We start from the raw sequence: 22629 nt of genomic DNA on the forward strand, positions 1-22629 counted from the left end.
GTTTGTTCAGGCTTGCAGCTCTGCAGCCACAAGAAGCATGGCCTCATTTTGCAAGCCTCAGACACATTCCTGCTACCGACATCCAATTTAAAATTCTTACTTTTAAGTTTAGAAAGATAGACAGTCATGCACCACATAACAATGCCTCAGTCAATAATGGACTGCATCTATGATGGTGGGCCCATAAGATCCTGATGGAGCTGAAGAACTCCTATTGCCTAGAAATGTGGTAGCCATTGTAACGTCTTAGCACGGTGCATTACTCATGTATTTGTGGTGATGCTAGTGTACACAAGCCCACTGCACTGTGATATAAAAGTATAGCACATGCAATGAGTACAGTACATATTTGATAAGCAAATATGTTATTGTACTTTCCATAGTTATTTTAGAATATACTCCTACTGTATAACAGGTTAGCTGTAAAACACTCTGAGGCAGGTCCTTCAGGAGGGATTCCAGAAGAAAGCATTGTTATCGTAGATGACAGCTCCACGCATGTTACTTCCCCTGAAGACCTTTCAGTGGGACAAGATGTGGAGGTGGAAGACAGTGATATTGATGATCCTGACCCTGTGTAGGCCTAGGCTAATGTATGTATCTGCATCTCAGATTTTAATAAAAAAGGTTAAAAACAAAATTTTAAATATAAAAAAGTTGAAAGAATAAGAATATAGAGAAAGAAAATATATTTTTGTAAGCTGTACAATGTGTTTGTGTTTTAAGGAAAGTGTTATTACAGGAGTCAAAAGTTAAAAATGAAGGTTTAGAAGGTAAAATAGTTACAGTATGCTAAGGTTACTTGGCTTATGTTTTTTTCTATAAATTTAGTGTAGCTTAAGTGCACAGTGTTTCTAGTGTGTAGTGTAATGTCCTAGGTCTTCACATTCGGTCTTCACTCACTCACTCACTCCCCCAGAACAAAATTCTAATCCTGCAAGCTCCATTCTTGGTAAGTGTCCTATACAAGTGTGCCATTTTAAATGTTTTATACTGTGTGCGTGTTTTTTTTTTTTTTTTTTTTTTTTAGACGGAACCTCTTGTTGCCCAGGCTGGAGTGCAATGGCACGACCTCAACTCACTGCAACCTCCACCTCCCAGGTTCAAGCAATTCTCCTGCCTCATCCCCCTGAGTAGCTGGGACTACAGGTGCCCGTCACCACACTCGGCTATTTTTTTTTTTTTTTTTTTTGCGATGAATCTCGCTCTGTCACCAGGCTGGAGTACAGTGGTGCAATCCTGGCTCACTGCAACATCCGCCTCCCGGGTTCAAGTGATTCTCTTGCCTCAGCCTCTGGAGAAGCTGGAACTTTTAATTCTACAAGTCAGGTTACATTCCCCTGGAAGTTAAATTTATTTGACAGTGATGTAATGTCACAAGAAATAGTAATACAGGCACCAAGGAAATTTCTTTAATTAAAAAATGTAGGGGATTTTCAGAATCCAGGTTTAAATATGTATTGTGCAAAATATAAAACAATTAATAAACTCAACAGTTTGAGATTACCTTGGAAGTTAGAGAAGTGAAAAAAATCAATTCTACTTGTATCAACTTTCTGCTAAATATCCGGATGAACTCAGTGACAACCATAGAATCTGAAGACAATGGCTCACAAACAGACTGATATCCATTTAATAGTTTTTGAAGAGTTTTTTCCTGTAAAATGGCTTGTATTTCCACAGGTACAATAGTGAAGAAATAAGCTTTTCAATTTGACATGAAATATAAAACAACAATTTCACAAATATATTCATAAAATTTAACTGCTCATAACACAATACATGGTAAATGTGACCATCCCCTTAACTTCTAGACTATTTAATACAGAGAAGCAATCTGTCATCGCAGCTAAAAAGAAACATTTTTCATTGAGTTTATTTTTATTTGTTTAGAAACATGTTTAAAAACTGTCAAGTAAAACTGGAAAATACTTATTTTCCTTATCTTCCTCTAGGGATTCTTCATGAGGGCAAAAACTTATTTGAAAGGATGTAAGTTTTACTAAAAAGAAAATACTGAACCTTTTTTTGCATTACTGCTTCAGTGATGCTTAGATTCTTTTAAAAAGGTGCTGAAGTTGTCTCATTGGCCGCACAGGAGGAGGAGCATCATACCCTAAGCCGCAAAGATGGACAGTAAAGGGATGGAGCTGGATTTGGCTTAAAATCAAAGTCCTGTGGTTTGTCTATCAGAAATTCTACTGTTATGAGGCAAGGCTGCAAGAAGATAGTTTTTACCCAGCATTAACAATGGTGTAATCACACACCCTTTCAAGCACAACCAAAGAATAGAATGACTTTAAAAAAGAAAAGAAGTGGAACAAAACCATAGAACTGCGGGTAACGATTCCATAACCTATGTTACACTTCAATTAAGCAGAAAACTCTCGTAAGTGCCCACACAATATGGAGCTCCCAAATAACAGAGGTTTGAGTTTTTCCATGAAAAAAAAAAAAAAAAAAAGACATTGAAGCTTTATGAAGAAAACAGTTCTCCTCAACTTTCCCAATACAGTATATGTAATACCTTAAAATAATTTCCCTATTGGTACTGGAAAATAAATTCTACTACAATCATGTTTATGCCAGTTTCTGGCATATTTCTGCATCCAGATTCATTAGTCTCCTTAATGGAGCCCATCATTTTTCCAATGGCTTTCTCCTTTCTTTAAACCCTAACCCTGAAATTCTATAACCAGTTATATCACGTGGCTTCCCTGAGGCACAAAGGTACCAAAGTCTATAATTAACTATCGAGGAATGATAAATATGCTTTCTATTTATATTAACAGATTTTAATTCTTTCGGGCCACAGTTGGGGGAAAAAAATCCAGAAACCGTAATACTTACTCTGCAGGGTGAACTGTAGCCCTTTTTGCTAAAAGCTGAACCAAATAAGGGAAATGTTGAGAGTTGCAGCATGCATGACCCGGCAGCACCGATTATTAATAAAAAATTCTGGACTAGAAAAATACTCAGAGTTGTACTCCATCCACTCTGAATCGTTTTTTTTTTTTTTTTTTGTAGTAAACGACATAAACAACTGAAAAATATTTCTATGGGAATACATCACTGGGGCTTTTACTTCTGGAAAGTTACTTGCAAAAGGCATTAGAGTCAGGCCAAAACAACTAATTGGTCTGCAATTTCCTTGTGTATGCATATGAGGGAGTGGGGCTAGTCCTTTAAAGTGAGGGCAAGCAAGACATAAAAAAAGAAGTGACCTTGGAGAAATTACTTTTCTGAACTGTATTTCTCTATCTTGGTGAGCTACAGAGTTCTTTATTCTCACAAACTAACTCAACTGTGAAAAAAGAATCTCCTTAGTCAAAATTATAAAGGGATCTTCCTACAAGTGGCCAAGAACAGCCTGGTGTCCTTTTTGCTAACTTGCCACCTCTCTGCAGTTCCTTAGGCAGGGTGGGCAGGACCTCACTTTGGAAACCAAAGGAAAAGATGAGCCCATGGAGGGCGGTTCAGTTACCCCTTCTAAGAGCTTGGAAATTATTACCCAAATTTCAACTTACATTTAAGCTGAATTTACTAAAAGTCAGAAACTTTTAGTTAGACATATGCCCAACTATGGGATGTGTCCAACTTGGGGGATATGTCATGTTGCAGGATGACTAGACTCATAAACAGGACTTGAAATGGAAAATTATGATATACCTAACTCTCTGGAAAAATATCTTTTTTCTTGGTAGGTAAAATCTGGCCTTTCTGGATGCAAGACCATTTAGCTAACAAGATGGTTTTAGGGCATCAAGAATCCTTCAACCACTTTCTAGGTGTACAGCAAGAAAAGAGAAAGAGTGCCTCCTTTATCATTCTTTGGGGCCCAAAGAATTATAGGCTGAAAAGACAAACTCTATCAGCGAAAGCTAATCATCAGAGGCTCTGGCTAAATCAAAAGGCATTAAATATATTATTCTAGGCAAGTCCATCTTTTTCTTTCATTTTCTGTCTGCAGGTAGAGTAAGCTATACAGAATAGAGCAAGCTATCCATAAGAGGACTGTTGTCAGATTTTCACATCATTTAAAATTTATCCAAAAAAACCAAAACCAAAGATGTCTCATCCTGAACAATGATCTCCATTGAAAAATAAAGCTATATTAAAACTGAGAGGCTGAACTTTAAACATATTATGTCAAATTAAGCAGCAGCAATCAAGAGTAATATATCATATCACTTTAAGGAAAAGGGTACTCAAATAGGTTAGAATGGCTGAAAATAGGCAAAATATTTGCCAGTAGGCAAAATACGAAAAAACCAATTCAAGTATGGATATAGTACATTAGAATCATATAAATTACGTATATGTACAAAGGTTAAAAAAAAGTCACCCAAATCTGCAACGGTCAAATTAAGAGAACATCAGTTTAAATAAATACTTACTCCATGTGGCAGGGTTTTATTTTATCTCAGCCAGCTTCTACTAGTCTCATGTCCTAAAGGATCTTTGCCTTCTGGGAGCAGTGATACAACTGGTGCCAAGCATCCAAGAATTATTAACCAAAATGAAATGAAAGTAACAGGAATGGTGGAGCTCATATGAAATTCTGATTTAATTAATCCTCAGCAAACACCCATTTGTTCTCTCAAAATCAGGAATTTTGAATTATCTCTGCAGACATACCACTTGGTGTTGTGTATATCTAATGATCCCACTTAGTTTGATTTGCAAACATTTTCAAAACTTACTGGGCTCCTTAAGCTGCAAGGGAAGGTGACAGATGGCAAAAAGGGAGTGCACAAAAATGCCTGTTTCATTGTGATTGGTTTGCTTTCAGACTCACACAATTTGGCTTTCTTAACAAAGGGGAAAAAAAAACACAAAAAAACCCCCCACAAACTTTATGAAACCCCAAGTGGTTTTAAAAAGTAAAAGCTTATTTTTAATCATTCTTAAATCTTAATTCAGTCAGCAAACAAACATGGTAGTATAGTACCCAGACCGTGTCTACTACTGTAATTATCCTCAGTTAGTGAGCTTTTAAGAGCTGATGTATTTTAATCAACCAAACAGTTCTAGCCGTGCAAGATGAGTATCAGGGGCAAATCATATTAGGCAGAAATAACAAAAGACAGGCTAAAAAGTTATGGGAAATTGTCTGTGAAGTGCCATGTATTTGATGAATGAGTACCTAAAGTAAATTCCACTGAAGTTAAAAAAAAAAAAAGGCCACAAGATATGAATATTCATTCTCTCCCCCAACCAGTCAGAAAAATAAATCAGAAAGAAGCCCCAGATTTCAAAAATTTCAAAACCACCTGTGTCTAAGGCCATCTGTCCACCAGTCACACTGTATAGAGCCGCCCTCTGCTGTCTGGTCAGGTTGGAGCCACGATCAAGTATTTCTAGACACTGTGTGCCCTTCGCATCACACCTACACCACACTGCACTGAAGGGAACTTCATGAGCCCACACTTTTGAATACATTTCTTCCACATCTGTAAAATACGATTTAAAGTCTTGTTGAAGATTACAAAACAAAAACAAAAACAAAACTTGGTTAAAAACCCAAGGTTAAAAATAGAAGCATGGCATTTTAAATCCAATTATTACAAAGATATTATGGTTTAATCAAGCAGACTTCGATGACGATGCTGCTGTTCTGGGCATGCAACACACCACTGGTATTTGTTACACTCCTGCCATGTTTCATCACTGTGTCCCCTCTCCTTATTTCCAGCCCCGTCACCCTCCCCTAATAAACAGCATTACAAAAAGGTAAAATCTAGAGTTAGTGGCAAAATCTTCACAGTAACCTGTTAATAAAGTCGTAGATGGCTGTCAAGGGTGTCAGTCAATTGGACCTTGGAAAATTAATTTGATGCAGTTTTGCTCCCCAACCAGCTGCGTAGCACAGAAAGGGCAAGCAGCGTGAAATGCATGAGTTCCATGAGGCAATGGGATCTGAGACCAATATTTTGCAGACTTCTCCGAGCACACGTGTCCACAGGGAGTGAAAGCATGAGTTGGCGGTCCTGCGTCTACATAAAATCCTGCCTCACAGCCAAGCCAGAGAGGCACATAGGGGCCCACAGTCCTGCACATGGGACACTCCCTCTCGTTGGCCTCTGTGTCACTCCGATGGCCCCAGTTGTGGTACCCATGCACATGGCCACAACTGAGATATGCCCAGGGCTGCTTCTCCTCCACCACCTCTTTCCTGTTGATGCTGGGGAAGGCCAGGGTGTTGAGCCCCACGGGACACTGCGGCCGGGCGGCGTTAATCTCCTGCCGGAGGGCTTCTATGTGCTTCTGAGTCGGAGTATGAAAAAGCCCATCTGCTGTTCTCCAGAGAAGAGTGGCCCCACACAGGTCAATGAGGGAGCCGTCCTGTAAGACGTTGGTCTCACTTTCCACCTACAAGTTTGAGACACATGCCTTTTAAAAGCAAAATCAAGCAAATCACTCCAAGATTCTTTCCTTTCAAAACAAGAAAAAAATCTCTGAAGGTAACACAGGGAGGCAATTCATCCCACAGAAACAGAACTGGGGGAGTAACCTATCCTCCCCAAACCTCAGTTTCCTCATCTAATCACTGGATATAATACGTATATGCCTTATATACAAAGCCCTGAGCACAGTATGTATACCTAGTTTTACATGTTCAATTACTATAGTGGTTATTTTAATGAACTTCACAAATCTCCTAAGATTTTCTTTTTAACTCCTTAAGTCAGTAACACAATGACTCACTGATCCCATAGGACGAGAGATGTCCTATCAGTTCACCCAGTGGAGACTCATCCTCATTTCGACCACAGCCAATCTAGAAGACCTTGCTGGGGGCCTGCAGTCACTACAGCAGGGTCCAAAGCACTCCTGGTGACCCTTAGCTTCCTCCACCTTGAATCTATCTTTCATTGTTCATTTGTAAGGTTTGAAGCTGAACAGTTCAACATGAGCCTTCATTTTTAGAAGGAGGCCTGTACTATGCACTAAGTGCTTACAAGATTGATTAACAGCTGACAAGCAGCAGCTAGGCATGGTCAGCAAGAATCTGACCACTGCCTCCACATGCCAGACGCATGCTAAGCCTTGGGGCTACCAAAGGCCAATAAAACCTCTTCCCCATTCTGCTCTTCAGTAGTGGAAGGCAGACACGCCCAGAGCTCAGAGTGCATGAAGGCCAGTAAAGCGTTGTGCAAGGCCACAAATCTATAGCAGCCAGGAGTGTGGACTCTGGGTTTGAAAGCTGGCTCTCCTACTTACTAGCTGTATGACACTGGGTAGATTACTTAAGCTCCCCGTGCCTCAGTTTCCCCTTGTGTAAACTTTAGAAAAGGTGGTTGTGTTAGATAAGTAAATGCAGAGAGTTCTTAGAGAACACTGTCTGGTACGCAGTAAACGCTATGTAAATACCTGCTACTATTACTCTGATGATGACAGATGGTCAGAAATGGTTTCTACAAGGCTTTTCTTTAACAGAGATTTGAGAAAGATGTCAGGCCTCAGTAGGGAGGAGAGCAGGAAGGCACAGCAAGGAGAGGGAAGAGAGGCCAAATGGCATATGCACCGAGGGAGCAACAGGGAGTTCGACGAGGCTGTGCAGCCAGGCTGAGCAAGGATGGACGCAGTTCAGGGCACTGAGTGGGTGGGGCGAGAGACCCAGGCGGGAGGGAGAGGGAGGCTGGCGTCCATGCCCAGGGGGAGTTGGTGGGGGGTTTAGGTAACTACACAAGAACTGGTTTGCCTTTCAAAAAGATCACTTCTAGAACTTTGGAGGGTGCGTTGGAGGGGTAGAAGATGAGTGGTGAAGGAGGCACCTGGTGCTCTCTCTGGGTAGAGAGGATGAGTACACCTCAACAAAGACAGTCTCAGTGGCAAGAGACAGAGGCACAGGGAGTAGAGAGAAAGAAATTAGACTCAATGGCACTCAGCTCTTGATCTGAGCAAGAGCCTGCCGTGCCTGGTTGTCTGGGTAGAGCAGGGCTTTCCACAGACAGAGAAACACAGGAGAAATAGCAGATGAGAGAGCAAATCCTGATTTCACCACTGAGGAGCTCTGTGGTCTTGAGTCAATGACCAACCTCTCTGGGCCTGGCTTCCACATCCATTTAACCGGAATAATGCTAATACCTGTCTTATAGGATTGTTGTGAGAACTAAATAAGTTCAACAGCAAAAGCCAGGCCAGTTCAGTTTTGGGTGTGCTGAATGTGAGGAGTGTGCAGAGTATCGGTGGTGGTAATGCATACAAGGCACGTGTGATGCAGCGTGGGAGACAGATCAGGCTCGCAGAAACATATTTGGGATATTACCAGCACCTAGGTGAAGCTGTGGGAATGGATGCCACTGCCCAGGCAGGGTTCCAGAGAGGACTGAGGACAGAGCCAGGGGCTGGGGTGGAGGAAAAGAACCATATAAGGGAAAGAGAGAGGTATGGAAAGCACTAGAAATGTTGTTAATCTTTGGTCCAAAGAACTTTGCGGCTCTCTGCTGCCCTTGGGGTACAGCCCAAGCTTCTTAACACACTTAAAAGGTCACTCCCAATGCAGTCACTCGACTTCTCCTGCTGTAGCTCTTCTCTTCCTAACTGGAAACCAGGACTGCCCTGCGATGAGCTGCAAGGACCTAGAGTCCATGAACGCACTACCTCAGACTGCCCACAGGCAGGTGCAAGAGCAACCTCTGCCTAGAATACTCCACCCCAGCACACCCTGCTCCAGCTGAGCCCTGGGCTGGCAAACTCCTACTTGTTATCCAGGTCTCACCTGGATGTCACTTTGCCCCGGACATTTTCCTTGTCATGAAGAAATCAGCCCTTCCCAAGTATTAGTTGTTAGAAAAAGTTAAGGTCCCAGGAAAATGATAAATCTTAATACTGTATAGGATACACACTGTGACTCCTTTCAAACAGCCTGAAGTTTGCTGATGCTCCTTCCCTGCCCCACCATGAAACCAAGCATCCCATGTTCTCCTCTCCCCTAACTGGTGTCATGAGGCTCCTGCCCTTGCTGACCACAGGCAATTCTCAGGGGAGGCCTCATTGCAGGATAAAACTGTGCCTAAAGGATTACACTGATGTGGTAAGAAGCTGAGGTGTGGTGGTGGCCTAGCCTCTGGCTGTGGAACAACCCCCTTTTCCTCCTGCAGGGCACTTCTTGGTAAACAATAAAGTCTTATCATAAAGCTGGGGTGTGTGGCCTTTTACTTTCCACATACCTTTGACTCCCACATCTGGGGTAGGTGTCCTGTGGAGGGAAAGTACCTTTGGTATCTTCTCATGACTATGCTCATCACACAGTTATCTGCTGATCTGCTGCCTAGTCTGTGACCTCTTCCAGACCATGCAATTCGAGGGCAGAGCGTGGACTTGGTGTTTTCTGCCATATCCCCAGTTTGCAACCCCTACTTAGTAATAACAACCAGCCAGTTATGGGACATTACTGTGTCCAGCACTGTTCCAATCCTTTCCAGCTACTGTTATTTATTTAGTTCTCACAACAATCCTATTAGACATGTAATAATATTATTCCAATTTAGGAGATGTGGAAGCCAGGCACAGAGAGGTTAAATCATCGATTCAAGACCACAGAACTAAGTGGCAAAACCAGGACTGGAACCTGGTGGTCTGATTTAGCAATCATTAGTAGGCATGAATTCAGATTTTATTTTTTAAATTCTACCACAAAAGAAAAGCTACGAGCAGGCACAGGAATTGACAGTACTATGGAAGCAAGAGACATCTGGCCTCTACCATGGCAACTAATGGCCCCTACATAGCAACTATCTAAGCACAGGGTAGTGAAGTCAACCCCCCATCCACCACTTCTTATTAGCAAGTGACTTAACCTTTTAAAGCCCAGGTTTCCTCATCTATAGATGGACACAACAACACTGACTTCACGGGTTATTTTAAGCAACACTGGAAAGACAATTAATGTAAAGCATCTGCTAGAGCCTGAACATAGTTACTCTACAGTTATTTTTATAATTTCACCTAAAATTAGGTGTGCAATCAACTTAACTGAATTTACTTAATTTTATACAAAGCCAGTTTAGTTTAATAAAATATTTCATATATAATTTAATTAAATACTCAAGGGCCTCCTAGACTAATATTATAAATGTTGCCATATGTTATCATTAGCTAAAAAAGTAGGGCACAATTCAAACTCCATTCACCTATTTATTCAAGGTTTAAAGGCCTGAAAAGACATTTCCCCCACATTTAATTAATTTTGTTGATTAGTACATCATTCTGAGGTTCCATCATTTGCTGTAATAATGAAAAACAATGGTGACTTCTTATTACACATACATTAGTATATTGATTCATATCAAATGCTGTGTATGACATGAATTACATAATATTCCACCAGCACTAGCTCAACAATGTGAGTACTACTGTTTTAACAAATATTTTAGACTTTTAGCAGATCACTTGATTTCCCAAATTTCTGTATTAGACTGCAAATGACAAGTACTGCCAGAGACTGTCCCCAAAATCTAATCTCCAGATAAACATAATTTATATCAAATGCTACCAGCAACATGTACAGGACCAATGAGTCATGAATTAAAACAGAAGCTCAAAGAGTCAGTAAACTTTCCTCGAAGACAGACAAAAAAAAAGTTCTCCAGAGGTTAACAAGAGGAGATTGCAGGAAGGATTATCCGTTCAATGTACCACAAGCCCAAGGTCAGGCTGATGGAAGCCTTTGTAACTGGTCAGGTTAATCGGATGCTATCAAATGGGACGGCACAATTTTACATAGTTTTAAGTGTTGCTTATAGGGACTAACTTCAAAAATAGCCTGTATATTTAATAGCCTGTATATTTTACCCATTAATACAAGCCATTTTTGGAATTCTTTCTTTCAGTCACACTGTAAAATTCTCTGGCACATGTAGCAGCCTAAGAAGGGTCGCTACACAATAACCAGAGTGGACGAGAAACTCATCCTGTGATATGACCTCCTGGACAAAGGCGCTCCCCACGGACTCTAGTGTATGCTTTATACTCACCCAGGGAGGCAAATGCTCAGGTGTAAACCATCCCTGGCTCCCCACAACATGGTACTGAGTAGTATTAGGTGTCCAGGCTCTCCATCAGGGAGACCTGAGTTTGAATCTCACCAGCTGCCACCTTCTAACTCTGTGACACTGGACAATCTTTAATTTTATGCCACATCTTCCTCATCCATAAAATGGGGATGACTCTACTTCCCTAAGAGGGCTGCTGTGCAGATGAAGTGAGCTCATGTCGAAAATGTTAACGCAGAGCCTGCACCCAGCAACCATTTACTGACTTCTTACTCTTGCTGTTATAATGATGAATAACCAGTTTGGCCAATCTAGGTCGGTTTTGTATAAAACTATCCAGTGATCAGAAACAAAAGATTATTTAGAAAAACTGCTTTCACATTTCCTTCTTTGTTTACAATTTCTTGAAAACATTCATGCAAAATTTATTGAATTTGCTTTTTTTTTTAAGAAAATGCTTCTTTTATTCAGCCATAATGCACTGTAAGACGCATAAGCTGTGCCTGTAGCTGAAAAATGGTGTAAAATAGATATAAAAATAACCATTCCCTAAACACAAACATCCAGTAGAGAACAGCAAATGAGGTTAGCGAAACAGCCCCCAGCTTCTTTTTCCATCTTAGACATTTTTGATGATCTTTCTAACAAGTGCTAGGTCAAATCCTCTATTCCACATACATTTTATTCTGTGGGAGTTTTGAAGAACTCCTCTTCTAGCTTCTAGAAAAAGACATTTGTTCTCTCTCGTTCTAGCTTCTACCTAGCAAATTAAGCAAAAGTACAGGAATGGACAGTTTACTAAAAATCAGTGGCTGTGCTACATGGCTATAGCAAGATCAGAAACCCAGAGTTACACATTTAAGATATTATAATTATTCTCCAAGAAAGAATGGGTTTAAAAAAACTGCTTTAGGGCAGGGGTATAAGTGGTGATATTTATAGGAAAATATTAACATGCGAGGTCAATGAAGTATATAAATCATCTCAAGTAAAAAGTTGTAACTGTGATTTTGGTGGACAGTATAGAGAATTCTGCCTTAATATATAGGAATTCAAGGGGAAAACCAGCTGACTTAGTTTTTAGTTCCAGAAAGTCTAGTAAATAATTCCTTAATTCATAATTTTTACTAATTGTTTTTGGACTGCTCAAATGTTTTCCAAATCAATAAAGTTTTACACTAAAGGTAAGTTTATTCTTCTTAAAGTGAATTTAAACAGATTTTTGTGGTGAGGTATACAATAAAAGATAATATTCTTCAGGTGGTAAGGAGCCAAACACAATTTACTCCCAAAAAGTTGAACCACTGAAGGAGATAAGGCCATTTCCCTCTTGCTTTCAGGGGCTTGTGGAATTCTGCTTCTGCTGAGTTATGGTACATGGCGCTTGGACCTGCACAAAGGTGCCGAACGTCAGGGGAGGGAAAACGACAGCCTTCGAGTTAGGCTTGTGTAGTCTGGTACGTCTTGCAGAGTGAAGCGCACTCACCAGCTTTCCTCGTTGCTGGGCCGACCTGGTTTCTCGCAAGGTGTACACATCTCCACAGACAGAGATCTCGCGCCAGACCCCAGGCTGGGACTCCTCGGTGAAACCCCCTCGAGGATGCATCACCAGGACACCATTTGTAGTAAGCCCATCCATGTGGCCATCAGGGTTTTTCCACTTTGCTGCCTTTTCCTGGAGGGCACACGGCAGAACAGAAAAAGTAGGTTAAGATGATGTTGAAATGGAAAAGATTCTGAAATTTCTTTAATACATTGTGTAGAGGCGGGGGCGGGGCGGAAGGTGATGAATTTTCATTTTCTATTTATAATCACAAAGATAAAATACACAATTATTTCGACACTATAAAAGAAGTGTTGAATGGATAAATGACTTATCACTGGACACATACTATAGTTCTCAAGAACTTGCAAAAAATGGATGCCTGGGCTTCTCCCTCTAAGATTCTTTTTACCCTCCCCACAACCCCATGAGAGTCTAGGCATCTGGTGTGTTTTCTCTTTTCAGTTGTACTTGTGCCATGCCCTTATCCTGATATCTAAAAGTGCTTTCTATGTACTCACTGTCAGGATAGAGAACAAAGGATAGTCATAAAGAAAGACTTTTTATTAAAGCTAGAAAATTCAAAAAATGTTAAGCCAACAAGTCAGGGTCATTATGTTTACACAACCATCAGTGTTTAAATTCTCAAAGGTAGATGGCACATGTAGCTTGACATGATGATAGGACAGACACTCTTGGGTGCTTGTGCCACAGCTCTTCCCTTCAGCTTTCTTGGTGACAGAGCTCAGCTACTGTTCACGTGGCTGGGGCCGGTGGGGGTAATCCTGATTAACCCAACATGACACTCCCAGCCTTCTTCCCAATGGCTGGTTTACAGGTGGGCACAGCACATGACTGGGCTCTGACTGATGACACAGGATATCTTCTGGGAGGCTTCTGAGAAAGGTGTCTGTGCTGTAAGAAGGGACAAGGAAGAAACAGTGTTTCTGCCACCCTCTTCTCTGGCTGGAAGTTGTCATGTGGCAGGGGACATGTGAAGGTGCAGGAGCCAGCTCTCACCCACAAGAAGACCTCCCATGAAGAGGCTGGTGCACCATGGGAGGCAGAAGGCAAGACAGAGACAACCCGGTGCCCTGGATGTCACAGAACCACTGAAACACCAACCCTGCAGCTGGCCTTCTTCAGCACTTCTTATGTGGGAACAGTACATTTGCATTGATTTTAGACCATTTTAAGTGGGTTCTTTTTTTCCTGCAAAAATATCCTAATTCAAAAGGAAACTATGTTAAACCTGGATATTCACTAAAACTTCTGGGCTTCACTTACAAGGAAACCCTATAAGGGTAGGGATTCAAGTCTATTTTGATCTCTGTAATCCCTCATCTAAAACGCCCAGTATGGAACATAGCAAACACTCAATAAAACATTTTTGAATGAATGAATCACTAACATTTTCCTTTAAGCCCTAATGATCTAAATTTGGCCATTTATTTTTCTCTCTGAAATAAGCCTCTTAATTGCCATAAATACTTTATGGACAATGTTTCAGGCATATTTTTTAAAAAGTACTTACTGTAAATATTACAATATACAAAATATAATGAATAGCAAGTAATGCTCACTAATGTTCAGATTTTAACTGGCCACCTGAAAACTAAAATCTCAAAATCTCACTAGAGGCAACATACAAAGCCAATATTTGTTTTGCTCCAATTAAATGTTCCATGTCATAATCACAAGCGTTTTTCTAGAAATCATGTACTTCTTGACAGTACTTACTCCAAGAAATATATTTTTGGAAGAGTCAAATCCAGCAGCAAATATCCGTGCTGTGTAAGGCTCATTCCTGTCGCACACAATCCTGCAGGCAAACCTGGATATGGTGCTCTGTGTGATCTGGGCTTCGTCCGTGTTCTGGCTGCCAGAAATCGTGTCTGTGACAACGAAGTCGATAGGGCTTTCTGTTGATCTGCCCACCTAAATAAATCAAATGTACTCATGATTCACTTGGAAAATAGCAGGGTGCCGTATTTTATTCACATGGAAAAAGCATTCAGGATCCCTTTAACACTCACTATCTTTGTTCTGAAGGTTAGAATTTAATGCAAGATTTTCATTCATCCTCCTTTTCCTATTTGACTAGGGAAGATATTAGGGTAACCAAATATTAGAGATATCCATTTTTAATTGTGTTGTATTGTGGTAAGAACACAATACGAGATGTATCCTCTGAAATATGTGAGCACATAATGCAGTCATTGTTGACTACAGGCACAGTGGTGCACAGCAGATCTCTAGAACTTATTCATCTTGCTTCACTCACTTTATGCCATTCATTAGTTCATTAGATTTTAAGTACTGAGAAAAAGCTCAATTAAGAGGACAACAGTAGATCTTTGGCCACTCATCAGACTTTATCTCTTGGATCCAGGAAGCAATATTACTTTCACAACAATTTTTTTTTTTTCCTATTTCTGGGGTTAAGAAAAGCAAGATTTTAAATAAAGGAACTCTTGCTTCCTACTTTCTTGCCCAGCTCCACAGAATGGTTTTCCTTGTTAGGTAACTTCAACAGTGACTCCCAGCACTGAGCAAGAACAGCCCTAATCCAGACATAGAGATAAATGTCCATTAACACTACTCAGCATGAAAGAGAAGGATATGAAGCCAGCCCAAAGTTTGGGATGTAGTCAAATGAAAGATTTCAAAAGCTGGTCTTGGCATTTCAAGTTTGAATTTTTAAAAAACTCTCTTGTGGAAGTCTAAAAGACTGTCAATAATACTATATTGACTAACCTTTCTTTGTAAAGATTTAAACGCTACCAGAAAGAATACATTTCATTAGGAAGATGTGACAAAGTTCTAGCAAAGCTTCTAACAAAGCATCCAATAAAGGCTTAATGAAGCTTGTCCTATTCAATCAATTCAAGTAAGACAGGTATTACTCTCTCCTGTGAACTAGGAAAAGTATTTGTTTACAAATATGTAAATCCTCAATATGGAATATTTAAAAAGTTATGTAATGCTGCTTCATGAATCTCTAAATGGAAAACAGTGCTAAGTGTTTTATGTGCCAAAGGGACTTCTTAGGTTAAAATCACTTATACATAAATTAATACTTTCTCACTAAATATGATACTAATGTTCTCTCCCAACAACTGTAACTCTGATTCTGAAATTGCCAATGGGAGGAATGCAGAGACCTGAGATGTATGCACATAAAGCTCCCAAGTCAATTTCCAAGGTATTTTTACTCTGGTCTCAAAGTTCTATCTACAAACTAGGCAATGTAATACATTTTTCATCCAAATGAATAAAGTAGAAAAAAATCTTGTATCACTTAGCTCAGCTTGCTTCCTAGAACAGTATCAAATTTCTTTTGTAAATCTCATATATACATTCTCATGCACAGACTATCTTTCTAAAACCAATGACCACAAATATCTATTTTCTCTTGTTTTTTATAACCCTTAATTTCTTGTCCTAATGAAATATGCCTGGAATGAACTAAACTGCTGGTTTCATTGAAACTTAACAATTTGAACAGATGCATATTGCCTAGATATATGCATTTCAGGTTTAGAAAACACGTAACTTGTTAAAAAATGCAATGTAAAATCTAAATTAGATGTATTATAAAATCATATAATTCATCCTTCTAAAGTTGCAAAATCTCCTCTCTGCTAGATTCATTTAAAAACCGGGTAACTTGGAAGCTCTACTGATTCAGACTGCTTTAATTTTGTTAAACAATTTTTAAAAAGAAAATTAGAAAAGTAATGAAGACTTACTGCAAAATATTTAACAAATAGAGAAAAGTATAAAGGTGAAAACAGAGCCTACTTCAAACTTAGGTGCAAACACGTCCTGAGCCTCTATTCCAATGAAGTTTAGGAGTAAAACGTGATAAATTCTAGAATTTTCCAGTCATCTCACCAAACCTGGAGCCTCACAGCAATAGTCACTGTCCCAAGATTTGTTAATCTCCATGGAAGAGGGCAATGCCTTTTCAAGCTCTGTTATAAGTTCAAAGGCAAAATCACTCTGCTGGTTTGAATGTTTTCTAACTACTCCTTCTTGTGTACAGTAATTACTCTTTTCTAGAAGGGCCACATTCTGAGTTCATCCAAATGTATTAAATTAATGTCTTGATGAAGTCATTGAAATTGACTGTAAAACAGGAAATTTTATTCTAACTGGAACAGAATGCTAGGATCAATGATTTTAAGACATGACACTTACCTTGATTGGTCATACGTATGATTTATCAGTTTGCTTCCACTTAAATCTAACCTCTAGAGTGCTGGTAAAATTTTATACTTTATGACGCAAGCCTCATGTTGCTTTTTCCAGGAAAACGAAACAAAACAAAAAATAAAACTAAGTAACTTTCCTGCTGAAAAATCACTCAAATGTGGAAAACTTGCAGCCTGCTCTTTCTTTTGACTACTGGATCAACTCTACAATATTTTAAAGGCAGTCATGCACACAAGCCAGGATGCTTTTGAATTTCATCTGATATTCATATAGCACGCAAGCCAGGATGCTTCTGAATTTCATGTAATATTCACAGGGTGCTGATAGTCATATAACCAGCTACAGTGAGAACCTGCTCCATTCAGTATGTTAAATTTTATATATATAAGAAAAGTTTGGGTTTGCCTGGATGTCAGCTGAAGCCAGGACAGGTAAGATGGTATCAAAGCATCTAGAAGGGTCTCCCGTTTTTCTCACCTCCCTCAACCAATTTCTACCCATCTCCCTGCATCAATCACTTTATTTTCTGACTTCCCTCCTGGGATAAGGATGAAAAGTTGTTGCTCCCATCTAAAAGCAATCTTTCCATCGACACTTGGTATTCCAATATTCTCCCTTTCCCAAGGATTTTGCTCCTAATACTATCTCCTCTCTTTCCTGAGTCACCAATTTCTCCTTTTATACTGGATGGTGCCATCAGCTCTCACACACATTCTAGAGCTTCTCAAACTCTGTGGTTAAAGGACCAGTATTGTTGCTGTTGTTGTTTTAAATTTTAACCCGTCACTGATGCCTTTTAAACATACAGTAAAAATGAGTACTTGAGAAATGATCATCTGCTTGGATGTTTCGGCAATGCCAAACTGTCATAAAGGTTTCCTCTCAACTTGTATGCTCATCTCATTCTGTATTTTAACAAACATTTCACTGCTGGGCAGAGGGAGTGCAGTTTGAGTAGCACTGCTCTGGACTAGTCTCCCACTTTTAAAAATGCTTTCCTTCACCTGCAAGCAACCCTCAGGCTCCAGCCCTGTTTCTCTGATTCACTTAACAGCAAGACTTCTTAGAAAACCTGTCATTAGTTATTTCCTCCATTTCCTCACCCATATCTTTAACTTCCTTCTTCCTCAACCCACTCCAATTGAGCTTCCTTCCCCACAACTCTACTGAAACCATTCACGCTGATTCCAACAATCAATATATTGCTAAATCCAGGGCTTATGCTGAGCCAGCATATCCTGGGTACATCTCTACCTGGTACTAAGATAATGAAACTTTCAGGCTAGTTGGTAAATAGTTCCCCCTTCCCTTTTCTTTCTGTTCTCTCCCTAGATCGTATCACCAAATCCCACCCATCAGCTGAAAGTCTTGCTCTCTCCCCTGAGCTTCAGACCAGCATACCCAATCTCCACTTGTATGTGTGATAACTATCTCGAATGTAATATGTGCCAAACAGAACTTGGATCCCCCTTCACCCTGGGGCTTCCCTACATCAATGACTGACTGACATACAATTTGCTCAAGCCAAAAGTCAAAACCCAAGAATAACCCAGTTCTTCACTTTCCTCCATGCCCACATCAGCCCTGTGTAAACACTGTCAGTTGAACCTCCAAACACATCCTCAATCCTTCCGCTTTTCCCATTTTGGTTTTGGTTACATTATCTCTTACTTGGATTCTATCATCTTAGCCTCCAAACTGGTTTCCCTGTTTTCATACTTGCCACCTAGATTCTTTTCCACACAGTAGTTTGAGAAATCGTACAAAAACATAAATCAGATTATACCTCTCTCCCGCTTAAAACACTCCAACAGCTTCCCAAAACTCCTAGAATAAATCCCAAACTCTACCTGGCCTGAAGGTCCTACCTCTCTCAGCCTCTACCTGCCCTTCCAAGTCCAATGGAGTTTACTGCCATCCTTCTCCACTACGATCTTGACTTGCAGCCTTTGCACTCACTGTTTCCTCTGCCTGAAGGGCTTATTTCTGGTCTGCTGCCTCCTCCAGATGTAGGCTGCTTGAGAGGAGAGCCTTAGTTCTCTCTCCCCAGCCACCAAAGGAGTTTCTGACACAGCAGATGGTCAACAGATGAAAATAATAATTGGAAGATAATGACAGGGAGGCCGAATCCTATGAGATATACACATACCTGCACAAGCCTGCTCATGTGCAATGGTTGTAGAAATACCCACTAGAAAATGTAGACATTCTTTAATATTTTCCTCTTAATAGATACTATGTTATCATCTAAATGTTATCATCTAAAACTACAGTAAATCAACTAAACTGAAAACCAAAAACCAAAACAAAACAAAAAAACCAAAACCCAAAAATGTTAGGCCTTGTAGTCCCAGGTTCGAAGCCTGTGAAAATGTGAAATCTGAGAAAAAGGACCCCTGAGCACTGGCTGCAGGACCCAGTCAGTCTCCTAGCCCCTATGGTCAGAAGGCACTTGGCACTGCACTTTAGGCACAGTCAAGACAATGCACCACTTCCTCTAATTCCTTCCATGAACTATTTTCTCCTTTATGTTTCACTTTCTTGTTAGACTTTCTTTCTTTCTTTACCCCTAACTCCAGACAATAATGACCAAGATCTTACTCTTTCTCATACCTTAAATTCAGATCTAGCTTTGATTTTTCCCCTCAGGCCATAATATTTCTGAGTTCTGAGTATACTAACTTGACTCCACAGTGGGAAATGCAGCATAAAGCCCTTTCTTGGTTCATTCTGATATTCTGCCTTTAGATACTCAATTAACCCTAGAAATCATTTTAATGGGAATGACTAAAACGAACAAACTCTCCACACTAAGGTCCATACTTGAGAACTGTGAGTGCTGTAGTGCTTTTTGCTTGGTGATTTTTGTCAGTAGTAGGTTTTGGAAATATAAACTGTTCAAAGGAGGAAAACGCGGAAACAAATCTATCTTTTCAAGGTCTTATGAGAGTTGCTTAGTTCTCTGCTTAAAATGATCTGCCAGGGATCCTTCTAATAGGTCCAGTTAGTCTGTGTGTGTAATGTGTTATGTTTCCTTAAGAAACATGTGAATTCTTGCTTGGCTTACCATACTTTACTTACAGAGGCTGAGCTGGTACTATTCAGAGAATGAAGAGCCCAGTGACCTAAATCTTAGCTCTGCCCCTAAAGCCTCCTCTGACCTTAGTTTACATTACTTTTCCTTTCAAAGACCCAGATTTCTCAGCTATGAAATTAAAAGGTTGGTACAAATCGGTATTCTCAGAATGTGGTTCATGAGCCCCAGAGGGTCCTTGAGACCCTGCCATGGGGTCTAGGTACATGAGGCCAAAACTACCTTCATAATAATACAAAGACATTAACTGTCTTTTCCGCGGTGCTGGTTTCTACACCGATGGTGCTAGAACACTGGTGGGTAAAGTTGCTGGTGCTTTGGCATGATTCAAAGCAGTGGCACTAAACTGTATTGACAGTCATTGTATTTTTCATTGCTGTGAACCTGCAGTTAAAAAAATTATGAATTTTATTAAATCTTGAGTCTTTTAATGTTCTGTATGACAAAATAGGAAGTATGCATAATGTACTTAGAAGTTCGTAATAGGAAGCTGAAAAAGTCCAACTAAATCTTTAATTCATTCTGCAGAGATGAGAGGGAAGAAAGTGAGTATGTGAGTCGAATGTGACTGTTGAATAGTGCGGAATACACTAGGTGACACATATGTTGCTAAAGAATATCTATGAAACTCTGAAAAATCCCAAAGAAACAAGATTCTTCTTAAAGGAATTTAACGTCTCACACTTTGAGAGTACCTGACTTACCTATAACAGGTACCATCACACTAAGTTCTTGAATTTAAGTGGTAAAAAAGTATCATGGACAATTGTGAAATAGGCTTGATCCACTTTTTTTAGGATTAAGAACTCTCTGTAAAAAAAATCTTTAAAATCTTTACTGCTACTATAAGTAGGGAAAAAAATTATAAATTGAAAATAAATAATTGTAATGAGTATGAAAAAGACACAATAATGAAGTTTCATAAAAATATCAACAGGGAAGAATATGCATATACTTATGTAGGAAGATATTTTCCTTAACAGAATAAGAAGAAAAGACATTTATAAGATTATCTAACAGAATGGCATGGAGACTTTGCCCAAACATGGCAAATCTTATTTTTGAGTTAAAACTGGCACTTTAATAACTATGTTTATAACTATGACTATATATATATATATATATATATATTTTTTTTTTTTTTGAGATGGAGTCTCGCTCTGTCGCCCAGGCTGGAGTGCAGTGGCCGGATCTCAGCTCACTGCAAGCTCCGCCTCCCGGGTTTACGCCATTCTCCTGCCTCAGCCTCCCGAGTAGCTGGGACTACAGGCGCCCGCCACCTCGCCCAGCTAGTTTTTTGTATTTTTTAGTAGAGACGGGGTTTCACCGTGTTAGCCAGGATAGTCTCGATCTCCTGACCTCGTGATCCGCCCGTCTCGGCCTCCCAAAGTGCTGGGATTACAGGCTTGAGTCACCGTGCCCGGCCGACTATATATTTTATCTAAGATTATTTAGTTTTAAAATATCTAATACATACACATAGTTCCAAACTCGAAAAGTGTAAAATATCTCCCTGTATACCACCTGCTCAGTCCCCTTCCCCACAAAGGCAACTGCTACATTAATGTCTTGTTAATCATTTTGGAGATTTTTTTAATGCACATAAGCATTATTTAAACCATTTTACAATATTAAATTAATAATGTAATATTTTACAATGTTAAAATGATAATGTAATATCTAATATTATTTAATTTAATTTAGTAACGTTTTAAATTAATTGAATATATATTACCAATATGACTCAATATATTCAATAATATTAATATTTAACTCATTTAATATGTTTGGAGCTCTTTCTGTGGCTATACATACAGCTTTTCTTTGTTCGGTTTTATACCCTTGGAGGGCTCCACTGTATAACTGTACCCAAATTTACTGAACTGGTCCATTACTAAAGAATATTTAGGTTGTTTCCAATCTTTTCCTATTAAGCAATGCTTTGAGCAATAACTCTGTACAAATGGCATTTTGCATGTAGGTAAGGATATCTCTGGGGTAAGTCTCTAGAAAGAAGAGCTTTACAAAGAGAAGAGCTGAGTCAAACTATGTAAACATTTTGTATTTTTCATAGGTATTTTCAAATTGCTACCCCATAAATGCTATAACAATTTATAGAATGTAGGACAGTGTCTGTTTTCCCCACATCTTTGACAAAATCTTTTGGATTTCTGCCAATCTGACAAGTGAAAAGTGGTATCTCTATGTGGTTTTAATTCACATTTTTCTTTTTGTAAATGAGGTTGAGCATATTTTCTTATTTTTAAGAGCTACTTAGTTTCCTTTTTTGGTGAACTATCTGTCAACTCCTTTGCTCATTTGTCTATCTGATTGTAGGTCTTTTAAAAAGAGATTTCCAGGAGTACCTTATATATTTGTGACATTAACCTTCTGTGATACAAATTGTAAATATTTCTCCCATTTGTAATTTGTCTTTGGCTCTTCTTATCAGTCTGAGGTGTTGAAGTTCAGGACTACTACAAATACATTTAAAAACCACATAAGCCTGTAGTCCCAGCTACTCTCGGGAGGCTGAGGCAGGAGAATGGCGTAAACCCGGGAGGCGGAGCTTGCAGTGAGCTGAGATCCGGCCACTGCACTCCAGCCTGGGCGACAGAGCCAGACTCCGTCTCAAAAAAAAAAGAAAAAACCACATAAAATTTTCTTTCTTTCTCATTCAAAAGTACTGACTTAGATGATACAGATTAGGACTGCATCTCACAATGTTATAGAAAATGGAAAAAGAGCTGGGGCATTTCTTTCTAGTCCCATCT

The 22629-nt window shown here is 39.5% G+C and overlaps 1 protein-coding gene across 2 annotated transcripts in view; it reads right to left on the reverse strand.

Annotated features, from left to right (window-relative positions):
• Positions 1 to 1393: 1393 nt before the first annotated feature.
• PELI2 (pellino E3 ubiquitin protein ligase family member 2) overlaps positions 1394 to 22629 on the reverse strand; it is a 185927-nt gene continuing 164691 nt past the window's right edge. Inside the window, exons 4-7 of one of the 2 annotated variants that reach the window (XM_023231259.1) lie at positions 14284 to 14481; positions 12487 to 12675; positions 5772 to 6372; positions 1394 to 5453 (exon numbers count right to left, since the gene is read on the reverse strand). In XM_023231259.1, the coding sequence (XP_023087027.1) occupies positions 5806 to 6372; positions 12487 to 12675; positions 14284 to 14481 (954 nt within the window). In that variant the 3' untranslated portion in view covers positions 1394 to 5453; positions 5772 to 5805. Of the gene's footprint in view, positions 6373 to 12486; positions 12676 to 14283; positions 14482 to 22629 lie in introns of both variants that reach the window. The other variant, XM_023231252.1, reaches the window with a different exon arrangement.

The sequence above is a fragment of the Piliocolobus tephrosceles genome, chromosome 6, assembly GCF_002776525.5.
Source record: "Piliocolobus tephrosceles isolate RC106 chromosome 6, ASM277652v3, whole genome shotgun sequence".
NCBI lineage: Eukaryota > Metazoa > Chordata > Mammalia > Primates > Cercopithecidae > Piliocolobus > Piliocolobus tephrosceles.